Source organism: Bos mutus, chromosome 22 (genome assembly GCF_027580195.1).
Source record: "Bos mutus isolate GX-2022 chromosome 22, NWIPB_WYAK_1.1, whole genome shotgun sequence".
NCBI lineage: Eukaryota > Metazoa > Chordata > Mammalia > Artiodactyla > Bovidae > Bos > Bos mutus.
The window spans coordinates 14762351-14774261 of NC_091638.1; the positions used below are offsets into that span (position 1 = coordinate 14762351).

Consider the following 11911-nt stretch of genomic DNA (forward strand, 5'->3'; position numbering starts at 1 on the left):
AATCTCCACCCTGCTCTCCAAGAGACAGAGTCTGAGTGAGATAAAGCCCTGCTTCAGGGAGCTCACTCTGAGAAAACTCAGCCCTGCCCTTGAGAAGCTACAATGAGGGGAGATATAATGATCCTTCAGGAAACTGGAAGGGGAGACACTGCCATACCTCAAGGAGCCCAACTGTTGTGAAAGATAGTCCTGCTTTCAAAGAGACCCAAATCTGGGAGGGAGACATAGACCTGCCACACAGCCTGATACTGAGATCAGAAACAGCCCTGCCTCAGGGAGCCCACTCTGACCAAACACAGCCCTGAGCTTGAGGAGTGAAAGGAGTGAGTGCACCTTCAGGGAAACCGAATCTGAGGTGAGACATAGCGCTGCCTTCCGGGACACGCAGTCTGAGGGGAGACAGCCCTGCATGAGGGAACTCGAATCTGAGGGGAGATACATTCTTGCCTTCAGAAAGCCCCATTCTGAAGGGAGATAAAACCCTTCCTCGAAGAGCCCAAATCTGAGGGGAAACACAACTCTTCCTTCAGGGAGCCCCAAGCTGAGAGGAGAGACCGCTTTACCTCAGGGAGCTTCACTCTGAGGTAAACTCAGCCCAGCTTTCCAAGAGTCACAGTCTAGTGGAATATATAGCTCTGCCTCAGGGAGGGCAAATCTGAGGGTTAAAACAGCCTTGCCTTCAGGGCGCCCCATTCTGAGTGGAGATACAGCTCTTCCTCAGAGAGCCCAAAATTGAGGGAAACACACACCTACCCTCAGGGAACCCCACGTTGAGGAAACACAGCCCTGCTCTCAAAGAGCCACAGTCTTAGGGGGAGATACAGCCCTGCTTCCAAAATCCTAAATCTGAGGGGAGCAGCTCTTCTTCAGGAAGCCCCAGTCGGAGGGAAGATGCAATAGTGCCTCGGGGAGCTTTAGTCTGAGGAAACACAGCTCTGCCCTTGAGGAGACACAGGGAGGGGGAGATACAGCGTGCCCCCACAGGGGTCACTTGCTGCTTTCATTCTTTCACTGCCTTCACAGGGGTTCAACCGTTAGTACAGGAACTCAGATCACGCCAGTCGTGAGGCACTTGACCAAGAGAAAATACCACCAAGACTTCTTCCAGCCCAGTGTGATCACAGAAAGAGCCCTGCCTCAGGAAACCACTCTCAGTCACACAGCACTTGGACTTCCCTGGTGGTCCAGTAGTTAAGAATCCACCTGCCAATGCAGGGAACACAGGAAGATCTCACGTGCCAGTGTGCCACAGATACTGAGCGCCCCTACCCAGGTCCCTCCCGCTAGAGCCGCCGCTCAGACGATGAGAAGCCAGGTGCTCCTCAAGGGAGAGTAGCAGGCCGGCTCTCTGCAGCTGGAGAAAGCCTGAGCCCAAGCAACGAAGATCTAACACAGCCAAAATAGTAATAATAAATAAATTAGTTAATTAAAACAAGAACACAGGACAGTCTGAGGGAGAGACATAACCCTGTTTCATTCAGGGTGCCTCACTATGAGGCAAAACAGCCCCGCTCTTGAAGAGCCATTCTGAGGAGATACACCCCTGCCTCAGAAACTCCAAGTCTGAGGGGAGCAGCTGTTTGTCAGGAAGCCCCGGTCTGAGGGAAGATACAGCCCTGCCTTAGAAAGCTTCAGTCTGAGGAAACACAGCTCTGCCCTTGAGGAGACACAGGAAGGGGGGAGATACAGCATTCCCTCAGGGTCGCTCGCTGCTTTCACTCTTTCACTGCCCTCACAGGGGTTCAACCGGTAGTGCGGGAACCAAGATCTCGCAAGATGCGAGGGGCACGGCCAAAAGAAAAGAAAAAAAAAAAAACCGCCAAGACTGCTGGGACCCCAGTGTGATAACAGAAACAGCCCTGCCTCTGGAAACCACTCACAGTCACGCAGCTCTTGGACTTCCTGGTAGTCCAATGGTTTAAAATCCACCTGCCAATTCAGGAGACACAGGAAGATCTCACTGTCAGGCGCCACAAATACTGAGCGTCACCTCCCTCCCTACGCCAGAATCACGGCTCTGCTATGGGAAGCCTCATGTCCGCAACAGTGAGTAGCACCCCCCCACCCCGCCCCCCGCCTCCCCGCTCTCTGCAACTAGAGAAAGCCCCGGCAACAAAGACCCAGTGCAGCCAACATAATAATAATAAATCAATTAGTTAATTTAAAAAAAGAAGAAGAAGAAAAAACAGCACAGTCTGAGGAGAGACACAGCCTTGTTTCAGGGTGCTTCCTATGATGGAAACAGAAACACAGCTCTGTTCTTGAAGAGCCACAGTCTGAGGGCAAGATACAGCCCTGCCTCAGAGAGCCCACTCTGAAGAAACACAACCCTGTCCTTGAGAACCACAGTGGGCAGGAGATAACAGCCTCCCTTCACAAAACCAGAAAATAAGGGGAGACACAGCCCTCCCTTAGGGACCCCCAGTCTGAGGGAAGGCACAGGGCAAGGCAGAATTCAACAGGGTTTTCTAGGGGCAGGCAACTGCAGCACTGGGGGCCATTGGTAGCAGAGACCCACAAGTGCAGGCCAATGTTTAGCGACCTTATTCAGAAGAGAAAAGCCAGAGAGGTGTTTTCTCCCAAGCCCCCCAGTATATAAATCCTTGGTCTTCCCAGAGACTTCTGTTTGTCACCTGTGACACTAAGTAGACTAGCAGAATAACAGCAACAGCATGCATGTGATTCCTCACTCTCCTGGTTACCTAACTTCTAGCCACCGGCTGTGTTCATCACCCTGGGGTCACTAGTCTGTGAGAAGCTATTGCCTTGTGTGCTCAGCTGTATGACTGGCTGACCCACCACAGAAATGGTTGTTTGGCTCGGGAACTGGGTAGGAAGATCCCTTCATTTGCATCAGCTGATGCCCAATCTCTGGCCCCCTCTGAGGCTGCTGTCAAGGCCAGAGCTCTGACAAGCAGATTACACAGGGGTGAAGACAAGGGGCTTAGCCAGGTGGCAAATCCCTGGGACTTTAAGAACATGTATTGTGGTACTTCGGAGAAGGCAATGGCACCCCACTCCAGTACTCCTGCCTGGAAAATCCCATGGACGGAGGAGCCTGGTAGGCTGTAGTCCATGGGGTCGCAGAGAGTCGGATACAACTGAGCAACTTCACTTTCACTTTTCACTTTCATGCATTGGAGAAGGAAATGGCAACCCACTCCAGTGTTCTTGCCTGGAGAATCCCAGGGATGGGGGAGCCTGGTGGGCTGCCGTCTATGGGGTCACACAGAGTCGGACACGACTGAAGTGACTTAGCAGTAGCAGCAGCACTGTGGTACTTCTCAACCCTTAATGGTGAAGGATCAGTTGGTTGGTTTTATTTTTCAAACTGATCTGTCATGGGCCAATATTTTTCTAACATGCAATAATGATAATTTACAGAAAAAAATAAAATTAAATAATCGAAAATGCAAGACCAACTTCTTAATTACTAGACTCAACAGACATTAAATTACATTTCTAAAGTACATTACATGCACTCAATGGAACTTAGCATTTTTACTAATTTGGAATTGTTTTTCATTTCAGTTTTCCTCCACTCAAATCTGGAAAGCATGAGCTGCTCATTAATTAGAGGTAACCATAGTTACCAACTTGTCTTCAAAAATACATTTAAGAGTTCCTTTTTTTCCTTGAGTTTAATTCTACAAAAAGAATTTGTTAGTGGCTCTTGTTCCCTTTTCAGTTTCATTGAGTGATTTTTCAAACCCTGGAGCCATTTGGCAGTCATATTAAAAGTTCCAATATTAAGATTTAAAAAAATCACCCATTCTTAGAATAAACAGTCCAGGGCCCTGAATTATCCAGTTTTGAAACTTCAGCTGACTGGGAGGGTTAACCAGCAGGTTGGCAAAGAAGTGGGCCTGAATTCTGCAGATTTCAGTGTGACTTTCTACAAAGAGGAGCTGGCAACCACAGGAGTGGTTTTTTTAAAAAAAACTGTCCACTTGAGGGCATTGTAATCTTCTGTAGGGGAGGAATGGATGCCCATTTCTTCAGTTAACTAAGTTACTAAGTATAAAGAAATTCACTGACACCTGATCTGCTGCTGCGTTGATTAGATGTCCCTTTGAGACTGGCTCCAAGGGCAGCTGCCCAGCTGTCCTGCCCCTTAATTCAGCCAGCTCTGCTGCTCTGTTCTGTCCCTTCCTTTGAATATTATTAGTATCTGCCATAATTCCTGAAGCACTGTACTGTGATTTTGTGAATCTCCCACTGGAGCTCTTGGTAGCTGTACCAGCCACATCAGCATAGTACCTGACATACAAGTGTGTTCCATGCATGTTGTTGGGCCAGCGAAGGGCTTATAACAGTACACACAAGATGGTAAAGAGAGCAGTTGAATCCTTTTCAGAATGGAACTTGGAAAAAGATCAAACAATGTGAGTCACTCTGGCTACAGTCCCGAAGTGTTAGGGCAGGAAAGGCTTGAACTCGTGCCAATTCTGCCTGCCATGTGCCCAGACCAGCATGTGAGCCATGGGAACGAAAAGGTAGAAAAGTTGCTAGTCTTGGAGCTTAATTAGATATAATATCCCACTTGTCAGAAACTTCTCGTGCTGTCTTGAGATTTTTCCAAACCAGAAGGCTCTTGGGAGTTATAGTATTCAGAATTAAGATAATAAAATAAGCCACCCAATCTTAGAGAATACCTTGATGGCGTGAGTGACTTGGGTTTTTTAATTTCATCACATCTTGAGATAATATTTCATCAAAATCCTAGGGTTCCATTAGAAACTACCAGATCCTGATAGTCAAAGAGGATGCAGGAGTAGGCCTGGAAGACTGTGTGGGGGACTTTTCTTGAACTTAACATAACCTAGGACTAAAAGTGCAATCTGGGGCACAGCAAACCCATCTCCAGGAGACATCCCTTAGTTCTGGCTCAAGGAGTAAAAGAGGGAATTCCTAATGGCCAGAGAGCGTAAATATTTCCTGTTTTTCTTTTCTTCTCTTTCATGCCACAGCCCCCTGGCAAACACATAGCCACAGTGGTTAAAGGTCAGTCATGAGCCTGGCCAAGGCCAAAACTGAGGAAGAGGCAACTGGCTCTTAGATAGGAGGAGTTATGATCTCAAGAGGGTCTCATCAACCCCTATTGCTTTTTTTCACTCACTGTTCTTCCGTTACTCAGACTCAAACATGGGCCCAAGTATGAGAGTGTATGGCAGAACAGGATAACCAGAGCCAAGTTTTTGGGTGGAGGACCAAAAAGAAGAGTCCCAGGAAACTGGAAAGTTCTGGGGAGATTGGAGAGAGAGAGAGAGAGTAGCTCAGGAAGGCAACCCCATATAGTCATTCATGAACTCCAGGCCTCAACCTCAAGCCATGCATGCTCGGATCTGGTCCTAATTGGCGTATCAAAGACTGAGAACTAAAGTAATACGTAGACTACCATCTACTTCCCAGACTGTCACTGGATGGTGTCCAACTGATATGGAACCAAAATGCAGTGTTCCTTGTAAAGTGAATTAACCACCGTTCTTTCCAATGTCTGTCTCCTTTGGGGCTTCCTATTGCATCAGGCCACCTGGGGCCTTTGCTGAATAAAACCCAGGTCCCTTTTCTCTGATCATCGACTGCAGGGATTCATCCTTTGGTCCCATACATCAGGAATCCCTCCTTGAACTTTCTGAAGACTAAAGGACTTTTTGCCATTTGTAGACACAGAGAATGAGGAACAGAAGAAAATCACTTTAATAGCATTGTAACACATTAGGACTGGGGGTCACAGATAAGGAAAACATTTTGTCATCCTTTTATACATTTCTGCCAAGGTGTGAGGTTGTGTTGGACAATGATACAGACAGATTTTTCACATTGAAAACTTAATAAATAGATACTTTAAATGTCAGACATCAGAGACGAGTTATGAGTGTGATTGTTTTCTTATTCTGCCTCCTTTGAGTCAGAAGGTTGCTTCCTATCACACTGCTGAAGGCCAGATCTTCTAGGAGGTGTATTCAAACTCCTCAGCGCTGCGCCGGCCAAAATCCATCCAGCCCATGTAGTCCCGGTCACTTATCCTGTGGCTGGGGTCCAGGCTTTGCAGGTTCTTGATCACAGACATTCGGCCAGAAGGAGCTAGGGGCAGAGAGGAAGGAAACAGGATAATTATATCTAAGAGCATCACTAGTTCCTATTGTAAAGGCAAATAATAGAAAAGGCCTGGCAATATGTAACATACACCCTCTTAAATGTATCAAAGAGTTATCGAGAGAGTGAGATTGCTGGGCCAAAACCTAAGAGAAAAGAAAGACCCATGTCTGTGTAACTGGAGAGAGGGTAGTATTTTCTAGTTGCGGTGTAGTTTGCAATCTGTAAGAATTTAGGTTAATTAATTTATTCTCGCCTTTCATAGCTGAGACCTGCCTAGGTTTTCCTACTGCTCTGGGTGTTTTCCCTTATGTAGCAGGATTTCCCCAGTAGTACCCATCTCTAAAGTTTATCCTTTAAGGGTCTTTCCTGGTGGTCAAGTGGTTCAGGCTCCATGCTCTCAAGGTAGGGGACATGATTCATTCTCTGGTTGGGGAACGAAGATCCTACAGGGCAAAAAAATAAAATTTACCCCTTAATATCCCTGAGCCTACCTGACTCTTGTCAAGGCAATGTGATGAAAATATTTTGATGTTAGAATGGCTTTTCTAGAATGGAATCCAATCTCACTGCTAGATAAATGCTGTTTTAAAATTATTAATTTGAAAGGTACCTTCTTTTTCTAAAAAAAAAAAAAATTATATTGAGAAAAAGGCACACCAGCAGATTAAAATCTTAGCATCTCAGAAACATTCAAAGAAGGGTGGGCAGAACAGAGGTAGTTTAGTTCAGCCATTTTGACCAACATGCAATCATTGAACCTGAAATGGGCCCATGGGGATGGGAGTTGAGTCCTTCGGAACAGGAGTCCAGGTATGATTCATGTTGAGTGGGCAGGGCCATGATGAGGCATGTGACTGTTCTGGCCCACAGATCATAGACACTGGCATCCTGGGGATAAAATTAGTATCATACCTTCTGTTGTACAAACCAAGGGGCAAGAACAGTCCCTCAGGGATCTCACTGGGCAAAGCCCAAGTGGCTTCAAGAGCAGAGGGGTAGAGGCTCACTTATTGGTTACTATTATATTGGGGGCCACTGTGTCCCCACTGCTCACAATGCTGGCATTGAGCCCTTCTGTACAAGGCTGACCTTGCCAACTGCTGCCCAAGCTGCATTAAGTCGGACCACAGCTTATTTATTGATGACACTGCAGAAGCAGGTATCCTGATAATCAAATAAAGCTAGCTAAATTTAAAATCAGAAACAACCCTATGGAGCAATGTCCCCACACTTTCTTCCTGTTCCCTCTCTTTCCCCTCCCCATTACTTCTCAGCCTTGGGACTAAGCATCACCCCAGCACATTCCAGCTCTTTTGCAGGGGTTGCCAGTCTATGCAGAGGAAATCAGCCTTTGCTGTTCAACACCTTTCAGATGAACTATTAGTCCCTGCATTCAGTAAAACTCTCAGACCCAGTTATCTGTACAGAGTCACACCAAAATATGCCTCGTCCTCCTGCCTGTTGCTGCTGAATGCCCCCTCCAAGGGCTGGGCACCACTGGAAATGCCACCTAATGGAAGCAACATGGCAGCTTCAGTGTGAGCAGCAACCTCCGTGGTTTTGGTCGGGGGCATCGTGTACAGTATGGAAGCTGTGTCTGTATCACCCATAATTTCCCCATTGCACACATGTTTCTGTGCATTTACCAGAGTCCTCACTCGCTTCCCCATCGCGTACACAGAGCAGGCACTTACAACCAACTCACACAATTGAAGGGCCTAGCTCCTTGAAACTTTAAAACTTGTAATGAGCAGTACAGCTGGGAAGCTGAATGGCTTCCAGACCCTCTGGAGAGGGCAGGACTTGAGTAAATTCCCAGCCCTTATGCTGCCGAGATGTGCTACCCATCTAGGCATCCAATCTTCCAGAATCCCAGCTTCCACACTGACACAATGAGACCCTACTGCACAGGGTTATTGTGAGGACAAAGAGAAACAACACAGATGGAGCACTGGACTGTGCTGGGCTTGGGGCAGGTGTACACTAATAGAATTCCTTCTCTTCACATCACTGACATCTCCATAGACAGTTCTTAATGATAAACTCTTGGGCTCTCCCCAAAGGGTGCATTATCTTGTTTAGAATCTTTAAGCATGGCATATACTACAGTTGAGTAAATATTCACTGTGATCTCAAAATGTATAAAACAAAGAAATTGTATAGATGGAGATACTTATTTCTAGTTCATATTTGTCAAATAGAAGAGAATGATTTTTTTTTCCAGCTAGCACTGATCCTTGGTGTTGGCAGCTAAAGTTTCAAGTGACGATTCTTCCCATATGGGTTTGTTTGTCACTGCAGGCTGAAGGCAAAGGGCTGAGAAAAGACAGCAGGAAGGCCCTTCCAGCTAAGAGTTGGGAAATCATTTGGTAACTGGCTTCTTTCCCAGAACTGTTTCTGGTGGATCTTTCCTGAAGGTAGGAAGGGGCTTCCAGATTATGGTCAACGAAAAACCTAGGATATTCAACCCATATCCAAGGACAGATTTTAAACTACTTTCAGACAGACAGACAGCAGGAACCTCCAAATTTTCAGACATTCTCTGTCATCTGTCTAATATTTCCACATCTTTCAATATAATTAGGAGGAAAGCAAAATAGAAGATGGTAGTTGGGACAATCCCCCAATAAGAGGATGAAATGTAATGCATCATCTTCTATTTTTTTCCCTTCTGAATTGCCCTGGTCAAAAAGGTCCCTTCTCACCTTCCTATGGAATTGTAGGAGACTCTGGACAGCCAAACCCTTTATTTTCTCCCCATTTTATCAAGCCACAAGTTAAAATTCAAATCCAGGCCCCGGAACTCCAGCAGTTAACGTTAAGAGAGACTTGTGGGAAAGGAGCCCACCTCCCACCTCTCCCAGCAGCATTTGCTAGTTTTTCATCCAGCCATATTGGTCCAATTTAAAACACGGCTTCACCATTAGTGTCACTTTAGATAAAGTTGATAGGAAAAAAAAATCTGTCCCAGTTCAAATCATGATTTCCAAGGACCCTAGAGATGAACGAGCCTCCCTCTGAACCTCACGAAGAGCTAGAAAGAGCCGAGGGGAACCCCACCTCATGCCCTCTTTACAGATGAGACGGTCAGGCCCCGGAAAGGGACAGGGCTGTCCGTATGCCACTCAGCTACTGAGCTGCTGAATTACTTTATTCCTAGAGAAAGACTCTGATGCTGAGGAAAGTGTGACTTGTTTAGCTCCTGCGGCAGTTGGGTCTGTGTCTCCAACAGCAAAGTGAAAATAAACACATCTCTTGCTGGGTCATCATCTTAAACCACTGCTAAAAGAGGACTCAAAACTGCTCCTGATTCTTTCTTCCTGTTACATACTTCCATGAAAATCGACACATAGTCACTTCTTAGACTGTTGCTGTCAGCTCTCAAGTATTCTTAGCGCTGACCATTGCCTGCTAGAGGGTTTCCAAATGCAGTAGCTGGGCAGCTCCTGTCCTTTATATTCACAGTAGAGGGTGTTTAGTGGATCTGCAAACTCTTTCTGAGTTAGTAATTTGCTCAGTAATCATCTTTTAATATCTTTACAATATGTTGAACCTAAACAGCAAACACAGTACCAAAAATTAGTTTAAAGAAAGCTTTCTCTTACTAAATTAAGTCCTGCCCCTTCCCTCTCCGTTTGCTACAAAGGAGGTACAGAAAACTGCACTGTCTGGGGCAAGCAGAATCAGAGAAAAGAAAGTGAAACACCTTTCACCTTATCCTGTTGCCCAGGTACCCCCTGGCTCCCCAGGAGTCACCCGCCTTCACCAGCCCAATGGTAGAGAAGAGGGTCAGGCCTGGAGACAGAAGGGAGGGACAGAGAGGCAGCCTGCGTACCTTTCCGAGCCTGCTGGATGTACCTGGCCAGCAGCGCGCCCAGGTGTGCTCGGGGCTCGTCGTCCACCCTCGGCACCGCCCTCAGCTGCCTCCGGGGCGCCTCCTCCGCCTGCTGCGCCCGAGGGCCCGTGGGGTCCGCGTGAGGCATCGGCTGCGCCAGGGCGCCCGCCGCCAGGACCGCCATCAGCAAGCACAGGCACACGCCGCGGTTCATGGCTGCGGGGAGCAGAGGGAAGGGGACGTGAACGAAAAGGTGGGGCATCCGTGGGCTCTTGAGGAGGGTCGGACACCCAAGGTACAGAGAAGGGGGCTCAGCCCAAAGGCGCGGGGCTCCGGATCCGCTAGGCAGGTGCCAGCATTAGGGAGCCGGTGACCGCAGCACGCGCGTTCGGGCGCACCGCGTTCCTCTTTGGGGTGAACCGCAGTCGGGGCCCGGGAGTGGTGTGGGGGACGGAGAGAGACCCTGTCCTCTGCCCTGTTTAGCAGAAGGAATGTCTTCTGTTTTCCTTTAGTTTGAGGAAGTGTTACAGCGTTGTCTCTCTTCTCCTAACTGGAAAAACAAGAGATTAAAGACAGGTGAAAATTATCCGAAAGGGACTACTCTGTAGGAAAAATAAGAACCTTGAAGAAAAGAGGCACCTTACCAGAGAGCTCAGACGCTTCAAACAGGGAAATAAATGGTGAAAAACTGAGAAGCACGGTTTAAAATATGAGACCAATACATAAACGCCGTATTTTTCAAGTTTCCTCAAGGTGCTAATGGGAATTGGCAATGAACAACTATGTAAAACGCAGGCAGGGTTTTAAAAAAATCAGAAATCTGCGCTCAGTCCTCCGGCGTCCGCCAAGCACCGCTGCGTTTTAGATCCGCGCAGATAAAACACTGGGATGGTTCTATCCCCCAAACCTTGAGTTTTCCCGCAGTATTCAGAAAATGAATTTAAATTGAAAACCTCTCGGTAGTTTATTCGAAAAGATTGCAAAGTACACTGGACCGCTGTGTAGTAACATCTAGCGAATCGCAATTTGCCCGCTAACCCGAGCAAATAGATGCTCCAGCGTTGCCTGCGCTGGAGAACAAAGCAAGCGAGTACAAGTCTGTAAACCAGCCCTATCCACCCAGACCGCACTGTCCTTTGTGACTTGGAGAAGTGTCTTTCGAGCTGTCGGAAAGAAGAAACAGAAAACGGTAAAATGAAATGGAAGGGGAACAGAAGTGAAGACCCATTCGTCGAGGACACTTGGATCCCCGAGAGCCGGGAACCTACCTTCGGAATAGGACGCAGCCGGCTTCGCGTTCCAGCCAGAGCAGAAGTTCAAGGTAGGCGGGCAGAAGGCTGCCTCTTAAATAGCCCCGCCTGAGTCGTTGGCCAGTCATCTGTTTACCCAGTACTGACGCAGAGGGGTAGCGGCACGTGCTCCGAGGGCGGCCGCCGGGGCGACAATAGATTGAGGTGGCTGCTGGGAGAGAGGGGGCAATGGCCATGTGGAGCCGGGTGGGTGGCGGGGTGGGTGGCGTCAGCCGCGTCTCGGTCGGGGGGACTTCCTCCCCCAGCTCCGTGCACCCCCTCTCCCTTGCCCATTCCAGCGCGAAGCTCCCCGTCTTCAGGATGGGAGACCTAGGAATGGGACTCTCCTGCGGGATGGAGAAGCTGCCCGCGCGCCTGTAGTTCGCTTTGGGGACCAGAGGGGCCGGAAAAGAAACCCGGGATAGGATGGAGTGGCACTGGACAGTGCTGGGTGTCAGCAAAGTGTAATTCTGAGACGGTGGCAGTGTCGGCCCCTCTTGGAGCGTCCCAGACTGCTCTGCTCTGGTCTTTTAATTTTGTTCTCAGCCCCTTGATCCCAGGATCCCGAGGGCAAGGGTCCCTGGGTCAGCGAAAGGGCTCCTCCACGGCTGGCTGCGGGCGTCGCGGACCCTGCTTTACGTAGTTGTAAAACGAGGATGAGTCTATTGGGCTTTGCCCGGAGTTT

The 11911-nt window shown here is 48.1% G+C and overlaps 1 protein-coding gene across 2 annotated transcripts; it reads right to left on the bottom strand.

The window, feature by feature from the left end:
- Window positions 1–5693: 5693 nt before the first annotated feature.
- CCK (cholecystokinin) lies at window positions 5694–11238 on the bottom strand. Of its 2 annotated transcripts, XM_005891072.3 has the most exons (3): window positions 11206–11238; window positions 9938–10153; window positions 5694–6087 (listed from the first exon to the last, which is right to left on the bottom strand). In XM_005891072.3, exons 2-3 carry the CDS (start codon window positions 10149–10151, stop codon window positions 5954–5956), a joined length of 348 nt encoding a protein of 115 aa, XP_005891134.1. In that variant the 5' UTR covers window positions 10152–10153; window positions 11206–11238; the 3' UTR covers window positions 5694–5953. The 2 variants fall into 2 exon arrangements, with proteins under 2 accessions (XP_005891134.1, XP_070216215.1); XM_070360114.1 differs by lacking the exon at window positions 11206–11238 and having other exon boundaries at window positions 9938–10247.
- Window positions 11239–11911: the final 673 nt, after the last annotated feature.

Excerpts from the sequence above, each read along its gene's own strand:
- CCK (XM_070360114.1), bottom strand. The coding sequence starts at position 10,199 with ATGCCCCACCTTTTCGTTCACGTCCCCTTCCCTCTGCTCCCCGCAGCC. Across the intron at positions 6,088-9,937 it reads CATCCAGCAGGCTCGGAAAG|CTCCTTCTGGCCGAATGTCT; the intron begins GTACGCAGGCTG and ends CTCTGCCCCTAG.